Here is a 13,622-nt window from a genome sequence, read left to right as displayed (position 1 = left end):
TCCTAGTTGCATTGTCAATCTTGCAGCTATTCGCAGTCGACGTCGCGTTGACGTCAAAGTTTTAATGCAACAAGCAAATGAAAACTAAGAAATCTTCTAGGCTAGCCAGGTGATCAAAGAGAGGTGCGTTTATTTACCTTTCGAGCTAGGTTGTTAGATGAAAATAATTTAAAGCGCCCTGTTGATAATATGATCGAGACGAGACTCACCCTAGTTTTCTCCTCGTCTCTAAAGTGGTGTATATCGTGTAATTGAAAAGTAAGGTTTTTGGCCCGTACCTTCTAACTGGGTGATTTCTAATAATAAATACTGTACCTGTAGTACCTAATACCCTAAAATATTGCAAAACTTAGTGCAATTATAGCAACTGAGCTACGCGAACTTCCTCCATGGATTTAAATTCTTAGGGATACGCAAAGTTGCTATTGATTAACGAATATAAATCTTCCAAAAGTCTCCATGTGTTACAGCTTGATTATAATAGTCATCACATTCCCATCTAGGCACGGCCCGAAATGGATTAGTGGCCCAATTGTTGCGATAGTAAATATGTGCCGTATAATCGTATAATTCGCGATCTCCTGTTCTCCCCCATTTACCAACATGCCAGGCACCATTTTCTCCTCCCCATCTGGCACAATCCTTTGCAAGAGCCGAGTTGTCATCATCCAGTGTTACAAATGATCCACAGGCGTCGGGCTGGACATCCGTCTGACGGCTGTAGTACTGGACTACAGCTTCCCCTCTGCTGTCAGGGACCGTCATCACGTGAAACGAACGTGGAGTGATTTGTTTATTGCAGTGGAACCTCAGCTGAGTGAATGACAAATGTGTTCTCAGCTCATTCAAGGCGGTTGTCGCTAGGACCATGTTGCTGTTGTTGTAATGGCTGATTCCACGGTATGAGGTTTGAATATCCAAAGTGGTAGGAGCCAATGAGCCGTTAATTTCAACGTTGTAGATCAGAAGCCAGCCTCCTTCAATACAAAAATATTGTGTGCCGTTTCTTTTGTTATAAATGAGAATATAAAAGAAGAGTGGGCAAAAGGAATAATTGAATTGGTCTGTCCTTTAAGGAACCACGGAGGAAGCTTCAAACTGTGTGCAAACCACTGATCAAAGCTAGCCCCAACACTTGACAACACGTTTACGTAAGCACCAAAACTTAAATGTGGAATTTGCTTAGAAGAATACCATCATCATCATCATCTTCTTCTTCATCATCATCATTTCCATCATCATCATTATTATCACTATCAGTTTCATTATCACTGTCATTATCAGTATCACTTACCACCGGCAGTTGTCATGTCACAGTACACTGATATAGGGTTTCCGTTACCCTCGGGGTCGATACAGTACTCCCCGTCTCCTCTGGAGTGTCCAGAATCCATGATACTTTTACATGAATGGCCAGGCCAAAGGGAATTGCATCCTTGTCTGACTGCAATAGTAAACCGTTTCTTCTGTTAGGTGCTACGTCACATTCATTTAGATAATTTTATATGATATGCAATTTTAATAGTTATTGGCCAAGCATGGCGTCACAATGGCGGGAGTTAAATACATTCGTTGTTCGTTTTTTTCTGGGCCGAAACAACGTAAAATTGAAAAACTCGCAAAAAGGAAACTTCAGAAACTTTGGACAGTTTATAGTCTGCGGATTCTCGATGCTTATTTTTCGATACGCTATTTAACTCAAAAGATGGCCATGGTTTTGAGCTTTTGTTCGCTTGAAACAAGATATTCGATCGGTAGAAGTCGTCCTCAAGTTTTGAAGGTAATTCCTGCCTGTTTATTAGAAATGTATCGGAATTTAGCCATCTGGAGGATTGCAAAATGGCAAAAGGTGGAATAAACCAGAGGTAGAAAACAGGTAAGCTGTATTTATGACAAAATCTGCTTTTGTGGCTTGAATTTTATTTAAGCGGAAATGTCGTTATACCTCGCAAATGTGCTGATACAAATGGTAATAACTTTTGAAATACTGAAAACGAACAAGGGATTTTGCATATTTGAGCCGCTAAAAGACTACACTTTTCGGCTGTGTAGACTAGAGTTTATCAGCTAGATCCCAAAATTAAAATATTCGCTTCTAAATAAAGGTCATTTTCAGCCTTTTTTCGATGTCGATCGGTAGTGGTCATTACACACTTGATTTCGTTTTTCCTGGTAAATCGAGAGACTTGCCATGTTCATGATCAGGTTGTGGCGACGTCGTCGCTAGGCGCACGCGCCCGCGAACCATCCCGCTAGCCATGATGACCATGAAAAACCAAAAGCATGGGTCTGTTAATTTTCGATCGGTATGGGGCTCTGCTTTGCGGCCCTTCAAGCCGCAGGGAGCTCCACTATAACTATTTTCCCACATGATTATGCAGTACTTTCAACTTTTCGACTGTTACACGGTTTTCTCACCTTGACAAGTTAATCCATCTCCCGTGAATCCATCCTTGCACGTGCAGTTGTACGATCCTTCGGTATTGTTGCACGTGGAATTCACGTGACACTCATCAACTCCTTGCGTGCATTCGTCTACATCTGCGAAAAATTAAACAAAAAGAAAACATCTGTTAAAATATACTTTCAGAATAACTGTATTTCATAATATGTTAAACCACTTTTAACTAACCTGCTTCACAGTTGTTACCAGTGAATCCCGCTTCACACACACACTGGTGCGTGTCATGTTCAAAGTCTGATTGACAGCGGGAATTATCAGGACACTGAAACTCTCTGCATGGATTCTTTCGTTCAAATAAAAAAGAAAAAACGAGGTTGCGCAAGAATACACAATAAATATAAAAATAAAAACGCTCCTACCTCTTCCAAGCGGTGTTAATGTCATATGAACTAGAGCAAATTGATTAAGTCTTGGCATTGTAAAGACTTTTTGACCAAACATCGTCCTAACATAACAAAGCTGCATATTATACCTTGGTTTCTGCGTAAACAAATCCAGTCCAGTTTTGTAATCCAGTCCAGGGGATCTCTGATAGAATCAGAGTCACTCAGCTCACACACGTACCCATCACCTTCCTTTGGACCAAAGTTGTATGATTCACACTCGGATTCCATAAAGCAGTGTAACTCACACACTTTCTCTGACGTCGCCCTCGGGGTTCTGATCACGTGATTTATAAGAGCCTTGTTTGTAACTGGCTTTCCGATTGTCTTCGCTGTGCATTGCTCTATATTGCAAAGAACAAAAGGTATGACAGTTTTTGGAGACCATACCTAACTTTTCAAGTAGTTTTTTAAGTTCTCTTTCTTTGCTCGGATGGGAAACTTACGTCATGACATTATTCGCTTTACAGTATTGCCTTGACAACGAAAAACAGAAGGTCCCAAAAAACCTCAACTAACTTTTGGCGATGCAGATTTTGCAGAAAATAAAAATATACCGGAATGAAAAACTTATAGTAAATGGACCTAACGAAAAACATTGATTTCATGAAAATTACTTTGGCTTAGTTATTTTGTGTAAGCTTTTTAATAATTAATTAATTTAACAAGCAGAAAGTGTTTGTATTTGTAGGATAAGTTATGAAACATCCCTAACAGAGCTCGAAATAATGTTAATCTACGGCAAAAGTATTTCATTAAGGGCAAATTTCAATATCCGTGGAAGGAACGTATAAGCAGTCTATATACGCATCAAATTACATTGTTTTACATCATAAACTTAAACACAACGTTACAAAGAAAACACGACAGAAACCTACCCGATGCCGACACACCTGTCCAAGAAAGCCTTAAAATCACGACAAGAAAAGATGTAAAGGACTGGAAATAAGTCATGGAACCGTAAAAGAACATAAACTTCAGGCAAACATTCTTTTCTTATGATCTCGTTGAATATGCTGGTAGCTAATGTTGAAAACCTCCCAAAGGTCATTAAGAATTTATACAGCAAAGAAAAACAAAATCCAATTTGCGATATGATTCGATGGTGCTCCACGCTCGTTAGTTAAATGTTGCCAAAGTTATTGTAAATATATATCCAATGTGACATATAGACCCTTTGTGCTTTGTTTGCGGGAAACAAAGGTTAATGTCTCATTTTTTCCATTTCTTTGGAACTCACGAGATTGAATGAGAAAAGTGCAGCTTTGAGTGATATAAACAGTAGAGAATATTGTTTAACTATGGGTGTATTTTGTTCTGTTCCAGTCTTACTCCTACGTTGGAATAGAAGATTTGAGATGAAAAAAGTAAAGTTCTGGTGAAAGGTAAATTGCAGAAATTACACAACTGCCACATATCCGGCTATTACAAATAAATAATTTCATCCCCGTTTAAGTAGCTACGTTAGTAGATTAATTAATTATAGAAGGCAGTAACTACATTATGAGAACTACCACACAAAACAACATATGGTACGCTTTGTTTTAATTTGAAAGCGGCGTTTACAGTTCTAGGAACTTTCTGGCATCCTGGTGATTTACAAAGATTGCTTATACGGGGAGAGCAGAAAGAATAGAAAAATAGGTCACCAAGGGTGACATGAGTCTAATGCCGTATGGCATAGTGATACAGATTGCGCGGTTTTCGTAAGCCGGTTAAAATTGGTTAGAGGTTTGTGTTCGGGAGTTTAATTTAAAATGCTTATAGCAAGCTAGGGGCATCGTGGATGATTATGGATAAAAACGAAACAGTCATAAATGTTATATGCTTCACAAAATTTAAAGTATGAACAGGAGTTGATGTTACTTCTTCCGTATTGTCCGTAAAAGCAGAAACGATTAAACATTTGGACAAGATTGCGTGACGATTTACAAAAAGCATGTTCATTACAACAAGGGTTGAAGAACTTCACATCGTTTTCTTTCAGATTTTTCACCATTTTGATGATGACTCTTGAAACAGATTTTGCAATAAAAGCACTTGAAATAGTGACTGTTACTCCATTGTACTGTAAGCACTTAGTGACAGATTTTCCTAAAAACGGGTGTAAATGCTCACGTCAATATAATGATGACCTTTTGAACGCTGGAAACTTGGCAATTATTATCGAGCTACCATACACAGGAGCGAAGACTGTTTATCATGATGTACAAATTTCGCGAATCATCACTTCCATATCAATGTAACCATTTTATGATTTTTCTAGCTGTAAGAAGAACTTAAGATCTCTGAGAGTCGTAAAAGCATGAAATTCGATTTCAGTGTATGGCAAAGGCCGGGACAGTGTAATACTGCAAAGCGGCCAAACAAACGCATTTTGATTTAGTCGCGTAACTTGATTTACATTTATCCATGTACATCTTTTATTTTTGAAGGTTTTTGTTTGCACTGTAAAGAAAAAATTGGTCAAAATTCGAATGACTTAAATACAAAATACGAGGTAAAGTTTTCTATTTTTTAAAACAAAATAAATATTTGGTCGCATTGTGTAAATAAACGCGAGTCGCCGTCGAAATATTTTTTCTCAAAGACGTCTTGCTTTTTAAGCAAGACGAAAACACAAGTGCTTAACTGAACTGAAAACGAAGATTTATTTTCACAAAAAGCTTCCAAATGTCTTAACTGGAAAATTATTACGTCCTGTTCAAGTGTTGAATAATCGTGACTTGAGAAAGAACTTTTAATTATGCGTGGGAACACGTGTCGCTGATTGGCTGTTTTTAATTGAAACTAATCGTGCGTGTCCGTACGGAGTCCGTTCTTGCAGCTGATCATTGTTTTCTACATTACAGCGAACGATTATCGATCCCGAACCATTCCCTTGGGATTGCTAACAGCTTTTTTCATATAACAAAGAGTCTAATGCGCATGCGCAAAGCGCACGCAAGCATTAGACTCAAAAACCAGTCCCAGTCCGCGCGTTGTATAAAAAGATTCTTACCAGTTGGGATATTTGACTGTATATTAAATATTTGTTTGTTGCTAACAGCATCCACAATTAGCACAGCAGCGCTCATGCCACCAATAAAGTCATTTCAGTTTTCTTTTGTTTTTTATTTGTTTGTTTCTTTATTATTTTTATGGTTACTCGAGTGGTTTTTGACCAATAAACGTACTCGGGAAACGCGAGCCATCAGCGAGTACTTTTAAAACCATTGCTACATAAACCGACGACTCTTCTGACGCGAAGTTCAGTAGTTAGTTTGGGCTTTCATCCTTAGTGTCGTTGTCTAAGGCTAAGACAGCACATTTAGCAATTGACAATGGGAGATCGTCTACAAAAAGAGCAAATTAAATTAAAAATCACCAGATTTGTAGATGTACTAACGGTCACATAAGAAACTAGAGTTGTTCGGGGCTACTGTTACACTTTTATCGCCAAACACCCGTGTGCATCGACATTACACTAACGCACCAGCCAGGGCTAAATGTTGCTTTATTATGCATTTTTAACTTAAAAACGCATTTCGATCAAAACTCACTTGGCTCTTTTCGAAACGATTTTTCCATTCCGCTTATAAGCCCTCCCGGATATATAAATCCTCCGCTTATAAGCCCACCCAAAACCCCTTACAAAGTTGTATAAGTCCAGGGCTTATAACCGGAATTCTACGGTATTTCTTTCTGTATAATTTACTATTTGAAATACACAATTCCAATATTTGAGTATTCCCCGATAAAATTGTCGATTTTACAAGCACGGAAAGTTGCGCATTTTTCCTTCAAAAGTTTCTTTTCAGATTATTGCATCAGCAATAAAAGACAAGCTAAAGCCCCCACACCATTGAGTCGTAACCTACTGACGTTAAGTCACCTGTTAAGTCTAATTGAAAAAAAAAACACATCCAAGAAACAAAAATGATTTTAAAATGATTTATTGAAAGTTAATACAATTTAAACTGAACGCGTTCATTGTGCTACAAATAAGGAAGAACAACACAATCTGGGACGGATCTAGGGGGGGGGGGTTCGGGGGGTTCGGTCGAACCCCCTAAATTGAAACCGCTAACGTTAAAATACTTGTAAAATGTTAGTAAATAAATTCAATGTTATATGCAATAATTAAATGGACAAATTAAACCTTAGCTGATCCCTAACACCAACTGTTTGCTACAACCTCCAGAGATTCCAACCCTCCCGTTTTGGCCCACCGTTTTCACTCAAAATTCTCCCGTTTTCTGTAACCCTTCTCTAGCAAAGAAAGATAATCTTGACTGCGTTAAGCACGATCCTTTGTCGTTTTTCTGTGGTGCCTTGGCTTTTTTCCCCTTCAGGGAAACCTAGCATGAACCTGCGGTTTTGTCGGCGCGGTATAGCCGTAATACAGTAGATCGCCTCAACTTCGTGCAAGGTTTACGTTCATTTGTGGTGGTTTCTGAAGTCGTTCTGTTCGTCATTGATGTCAAAATGAGTTTTGAACTCAGACCATTGTCAATGGTCTGAGTTCAAAACTCAGTGAGATCGTTTACATATTAAAATTGCATACTTAAAATATTAATTTGTTACTTAGCTGAAAATTCTACACCTAAACCCATGCAAAATAGAATGGCAATTAATTTTGTTATTTATATAATATATGATACATATGATGCCTCAGTTTCCCCCTTATTCAATGTTGTTACCAAATGCCTCGAAAGCGTATCGGAAAGAGAGGGACATTAATATAATAGGGAAATGAGTTGTCATAAACTACACATCTAGGGAGAACTTTAAACTGACAAACACTGTGACAATCAAGGCTCTAAGACAAAAAATTCCGGCCTCTAGGGCTCGGTAACATTTGCCACTGTAATAACATAGTTTACTAAATATTGCAAATCTGGAAATAAATAAAAAATCATCCATTTTCTTGATCTAATCCAAGATTATGCTTTATTTAAGATGTCTCATATCTCCTATATCACTTACTCAGCGGTGTAGCCTATACAGCTTATAGTCTTTTATTGGACTCTATTTTTCAGCCCACTCGCTATGCGAAAGCACTTTCAAGTTAGTAGATTATAACGTGTCCTAGTTGCGTTGTCAATCTTGCAAATAAACGCATCGACGCCGCGATTACGTCACAAATGAAAACTAAGAAATCTTCTAGGCTAGCCAGGTGATCAAAGAAAGGTGCGTTTATTAACCTTTCGAGCTAGGTTGTTAGATGAAAATAATTTAAAGAGCCTTGATGATAATATGATCGGGATGAGACTCTCCCTAGTTTCCTCCTCGTCTCTAAAGTGGCGAATATCGTGTAAAAACTAAGGTTTTTGGCCCGTGCCTTCTAACCGGCTGATTTCTAATAATAAGTACTGTACCTGTAGTACCTAATACCTAAAATGAGTGCAATTATAGCAACTGAGCTACGTGAATTTCCTCCATGGTTTCCCCCCCCCCCTCCCCTCAATTCTTAGGGATACGCAAAGTTGCTATTGATTAACGGACATAAATCTTCCAAAAGTCTCCATGTGTTACAGCTCTATTATAATAGTCATCACATTCCCATCTAGGTACGGGCCGAAATGGATTAGTAGCCCAATTGTATTGATAGTAAATATGTGCCGTATAATCGTATAATTCGCGATCTCCTGTTATCCCCCATTTACCAACCCACCAGTCACCATTTTCGCCTCCCCATCTGGCACAATCCCCTGCAATAACCGAGTTGTCATCATCCAGTGTTACAAATGATCCACAGGCGTCGGGCTGGACATCCGTCTGAAGGCTGTAGTACTGGACTACAGCTTCCCCTCTGCTGTCAGGGACCGTCATCACGTGAAACGAACGTGGAGTGATTTGTTTATTGCACTGAAACCTCAGCTGAGTGAAAGGCAAATGTGTTCTCAGCTCATTCAAGGCAGTAGTCGCTAGGACCATGTTGCTGTTGTTGTAATGACTGATTCCGCGGTATGATGTTTGAATATCCAAGGTGGTAGGAGCTGATGAGCCGTTAATCACAATGTTGTAGATCAGAAGCCAGCCTCCTGAAAAACAGTATGTCATGCGCCGATACTTTTGTTATAAATTTGAATATAAAAGAAAAGTTGGCAAAAGGAATCAGTATTTTGGATTATATAGACCAATATAAGGTTTAGTTGAGAACACGTTTACGCGAGCACCAAGACTTTAATATAATATTGAATTTGCTTGTGCGAATACTATCAACATTATTATCATTATTATCATTATCACTCACTATCACTTACCACCTTCAGTTGTCATGTCACAGTACACTGGTATAGGGTTTCCGTTACCCTCAGGAGCAATCCAGTACTCCCCGTCTCCTCTGGAGTGACCAGAATCCATGATGCTTTTACATGAATGGCCAGGCCAAAGGGAATTCCATCCTTGTACGACTGCAATAGTAAACGGTTTCTTCTGAAAGTTGTTAGGTCACATTAATTTAGATAATTCCAGTTTTATGTTTTGCTTCTTTCTTAGAAAACAAGAAATGTTTATGAACAATTTGATATAAAAATTGTCAGTGTTTAATGCAAATTAAATATTTTACAGTTGCTCGAAAAATGCCCAATTTCTTATGACGTTGCGGCGGGCCCGAATGGACAAAATATTTCATGGCTCTTAACGCGGCCAGAAATTCATGTTGAAACAAACTAAATCTGTTTTAGTAAAGTCTCTCAGTTGCCAGAGTCTCAAGCAAAATCATTTTTTGACGTGAGATTGAGTGGACGGTTTTAAAAAATACAGCCGCTTAAAAAAGCAAATGAAAAGGAAAATGAATGAAAAGTGACAAGCCAAACTGATGGCGGATGATTTCTTATTCTGATTTGGCCAAATCAAAAAAATATGGATTGCATTGTTTAATGGGTTAATATAATATAATTCGATAACGGATAAAGTCGAATTAAAAAGTATGACCTGCTTGAGTTTTAATGGAATAATTTCCTGTTGTGTTAATGTAACTTAACCAAATGCGGTTGGGATTCAAGAAAGAAAATGAAGAGTTCGATTATTTAATAAAAAGGTAATGTCACGCATTGAAGTTAGGAAGCCCAGGATATGAAGTCAAAAAATCTTCAACAACAAATATTTTATAGTTAGGTATCTTCCCCCTAATAATATGCGAAAAACTCACTAAAGGTTAACGCTGGAATTATAAATTTAAAGCGTTTCGTCGAAATTTACTTTTGAGGGTGGCGTTCGAAAAAGAAAATCAAAAAGCTTTAATAGAACATACATTGCAAAAAACTCACTTATAGAAGTTAAAAAGCATAACATTATGTTAAAAAGTCTTCAGTAGAAAATACATTGTAGTTCCCCCTTAATTTTATGGAGAAAATAATTGTCTATCGTGCTAGGAATTAAATTACAAGGTAAACACAATGTTGGGGCTATAAACGGAAAAGGAAAGCTAACAAATTAAAAGCGTTTCGTCTCTTTAACTTAACCGTGGTTATATGCTTACTTTTCTCATGGTAAGTGAATCCCTTGGCTGGTATTAAGTCCTGTGGCCTCGTGTGACTTGAGTGGTCGTTCAATTCACATGTTTCGTTGCCATTGCGTCCGCTAGAATAACAGCTGTATGACTGGCATTTTCTATTTCTTCTACATCGTAAACCACCGTTGACCTCATCAGTAATCGTTGTTTCTATGACGTGACCAACGAGCCTGAAGTCTGAAGAAAGAATATTTTTCATCATAAGTTCACATAATTCACCATTTTTAAAACGAGAAAAGAGAAACGCCAGAAATGACTTTTAAGGTCAGGTGGAGGGTTAAGCTAGAGAGCAAAGGTGACTCACCTTCATGAATTTCAAACATCATAACATCATATGACTGCAAATAGGATTGAGATGCTGTTGCGAATACGAAATTATCCACGAAGGAAAGAAGTACCATCGCAATAATCACAGGATGGCACAATCCTACCAGCGTCAGCACGTACCGCAAACCTGGAACAAACGTAAGACTGGAAGTTTTACACAGTGACTAAAATTCGCTAAGCCGGCCTTATCTTTAAGCGAAAAAGCAGATTTTCACAATTCACAGATACACATTTCTCGTTTGTCATGTTTATAGTGTTTTCGCAATGCAATAAATGAAGAAAATTCTTACCTTTTCTCTTCATGAAGAGTTTCGTCTTTCCGGCCATTTTCCGATCTCATTCAGTAATGACTACAGATTTCCTTTTGAACATATTCAAGTCTTTTCAGAGCTTTAGCTCCGCGAGAACCTTATAAATATATTCCAACCAGTAAAGTACAAACACGTAATCCAATAACAATCATTTATCTCTGGCCTAACCTATGTAGGGGTGCTTTGTAAAACAAATCTCATGCATTTTTTCAGTAACAAAGACGGGGTATTTTAAGCGTATTCGAAAAGAAATGAATCTTCGTTCGCTGCGTGGCACTTGTTAGTTGTGATAATTATGGAAAAGTGTTGTTTAAAGTGCCAAGATCAAATTAAATTAAATCCAAACGTTTCGGGCTTAGCCCTTGGCTTTCATCATTATTTTTCCATTATTTTAAGCGTATATTAAATTTAACCCATTGTTGACTGTCTGCAGTTCCTCGCTTGCTTATTGTTCAGCTTTTGGGTTACATCTGATTTTAATATTTAAAACATGCTTTAAACTAACATTTATCTTCTTCCAATATTTATTTTATTCCATAAATAGAAATAGCTGAGCTAGATAAAAAGGAATATATGGTGGCTTTTATGACAGCTGTTACTCACTTAATGTTTCTTTACAGTATTTCAGAAAAACACCATAAATGGATTGTTTTTCTAAAGGTAAATTGACTAACTGCGGAAGACAGTCAGCATATTTTGAGAACTACTGCACAAAACAACATGTGGCACACTCTGTTTTAATATCAGGAAGTGTGGTGTTTGGCGGTTTGGGAACTTCTGGTATCCTAGTGATTTAAAAATATTGCTTGTATTGGGAGAATAGAGAACATTCTCTAATTACAACTTATTATTGAGGCGGCATGACCGAGTAGCTTATAAGAAGCTGGACTTGAAATTTTGGTCCCCCTTGCCTTGTTGAAATCAGTCTCCGCTCTGCTCTACCAATAACTGGGTTTGGTAGTCCCGAGCTTAACTCCTCGGCAACGCTTTGTAGATTGCATCCTACCAGTTGGATTTTTTTTAAAACACGTTTCTCGCGCTTAATTTCAAATGTTTGTCTGTTGATTTAAAGTCTCTACAATAAGCACAGCAATATTCATTCCACCAACAAAGTGAACCTCCTGTAGTCAATATATTACATAAGAAAAACACTAAATACACTTACATGGGTTTTGTTCTAAAGAAAACACTGTGGGAAGCCAAGATGCCACCCAGCATCGCCAATCTGACATGACAACCTCTACTTGTGTTTTTTTATCTCTGTCGAAACGCACGAAAATGTTTTCCTTTATGATAATTAAGGTCAAGTTAGCTGTTAAGTGAAGTTTCTTATAAACTCCTACAGCATTTTGTTAAAATAAAACTAAGAATTGGCAGAGAGTGACATTAAACTTGTATGGTGTCAGTGATATAAAATTACTTGTATATATTATTGCTTCATAAACCGGCTATTTTTTTTTGACGCGAAGCTGAGAAAATCTCAAAATGCTTGGGCTTTCTTTCTTGTGTTACGTTTAGCTACGACAGCGCGCTTAACTATATAGATCGACAATGGAGGATCGTCCCTCAAAAGACGAAAATTAAATTAAAATTAACAGCCATTACGCCAATAATAGCTACAGTAGTTACATGACCAAAAACAGACTAGGTATATCTGTTTCGCGCTTGTTAATTTTACAACTGATGTAAACATTTAAAACATGCTTAACTGACACTTATCATCTTTCATTATTTTTTTATTCCATAAATAAAAATAAATAGCTGAGCTAGAAAAGATGAATACATGGTTTGCTTTTAAGACAGCTGTTAGTCACTTTAAATCTTCTTCACAGTATTTCATTAAAACACCAAAAGAATGTTTTGTTAAAGTAAAGTGACTAAAAGGCTTTATCACGGTTTTCGACGCCATCTTGACGAGTAGGCAAAGCGGGTAGAAATTGTTTGTGTTTGTATGGAAATCCGACGGCAAATATCTTTTACAAAAATTAAATTCTGGACAACTTATGAATTCTAAAGTTAAGATACTAGCTATAGGCAAAAGTTTTTATTCACCAAGTTTGAAGGATGTAGTGGGGCTAGAAAGCATTCTATACGTTTTTAATTTCCCATACATTTATCCATAATTTTTTCCCGCGAACCGCATCAACTCACAGAACTGGAACGTAAATCTGCAGAGAAAACGCAGACAAATGTACAGGAAGTTAAAAACGTGACTGAACGCTTTTGGGTAGAAGAAGAGAGTAACTGCACGTGCTGAATACTAAAATATATAGTGACATGGCAAACGCAAATTTCCACGTTTTCATTTTCTTCAAACATGTGAAACGAGGTGTTTTTAGCCACACTGAATTAAAGAAGAATTTTCAAAAACTCAGAGCCAAGAGACAGTGAAAGTAAAGCTACAGAAAGACTTCCTGAAATGAAAAACAAACTCGTGAATTCTTCCCGTGCGAAATACAAATTTGTGCATTTAAGGGCCCACTGACGTATATATTTGGACCCGTTGCTAGGGACATTCACGGTTATATAGTTATAGAAATTTTTCTTGTTTAGTTATGGTTGAATCTTTTACTCAGTCCATAACGTAAATATGACGTCATCGGGCCACGCCCATGATCACGTGACCAATAAAGAAA

At 37.5% G+C, this 13,622-nt stretch overlaps 3 protein-coding genes across 3 annotated transcripts in view; all 3 read right to left on the bottom strand.

The window, feature by feature from the left end:
• LOC144633894 (uncharacterized) overlaps positions 1-3,869 on the bottom strand; it is a 31,531-nt gene extending 27,662 nt beyond the window's left edge. The window contains exon 1 of the mRNA XM_078492820.1: positions 3,726-3,869. Coding sequence (XP_078348946.1) covers positions 3,726-3,819 — 94 coding nt within the window. The 5' untranslated portion in view covers positions 3,820-3,869. The remainder of the gene's footprint in view (positions 1-3,725) is intronic.
• On the bottom strand, positions 3-1,014 carry LOC144633925 (uncharacterized). The gene has a single exon (XM_078492857.1). The coding sequence runs from the start codon at positions 868-870 to the stop codon at positions 430-432; it is 441 nt and encodes a 146-aa protein (XP_078348983.1). The 5' UTR covers positions 871-1,014; the 3' UTR covers positions 3-429.
• A 3,378-nt stretch (positions 3,870-7,247) lies between the features above and the next one.
• LOC144633906 (uncharacterized) lies at positions 7,248-11,050 on the bottom strand. The gene is made up of 5 exons (XM_078492834.1): positions 10,966-11,050; positions 10,653-10,802; positions 10,316-10,525; positions 9,096-9,245; positions 7,248-8,873 (listed from the first exon to the last, which is right to left on the bottom strand). Exons 1-5 carry the CDS (start codon positions 11,000-11,002, stop codon positions 8,326-8,328), a joined length of 1,095 nt encoding a protein of 364 aa, XP_078348960.1. The 5' UTR covers positions 11,003-11,050; the 3' UTR covers positions 7,248-8,325.
• Positions 11,051-13,622: the final 2,572 nt, after the last annotated feature.

Source organism: Oculina patagonica, chromosome 12, assembly GCF_052425735.1.
Source record: "Oculina patagonica isolate OP01 chromosome 12, crgOcupat, whole genome shotgun sequence".
Lineage (NCBI taxonomy): Eukaryota > Metazoa > Cnidaria > Anthozoa > Scleractinia > Oculinidae > Oculina > Oculina patagonica.
This window is presented reverse-complemented; position numbering and strand designations above follow the sequence as displayed.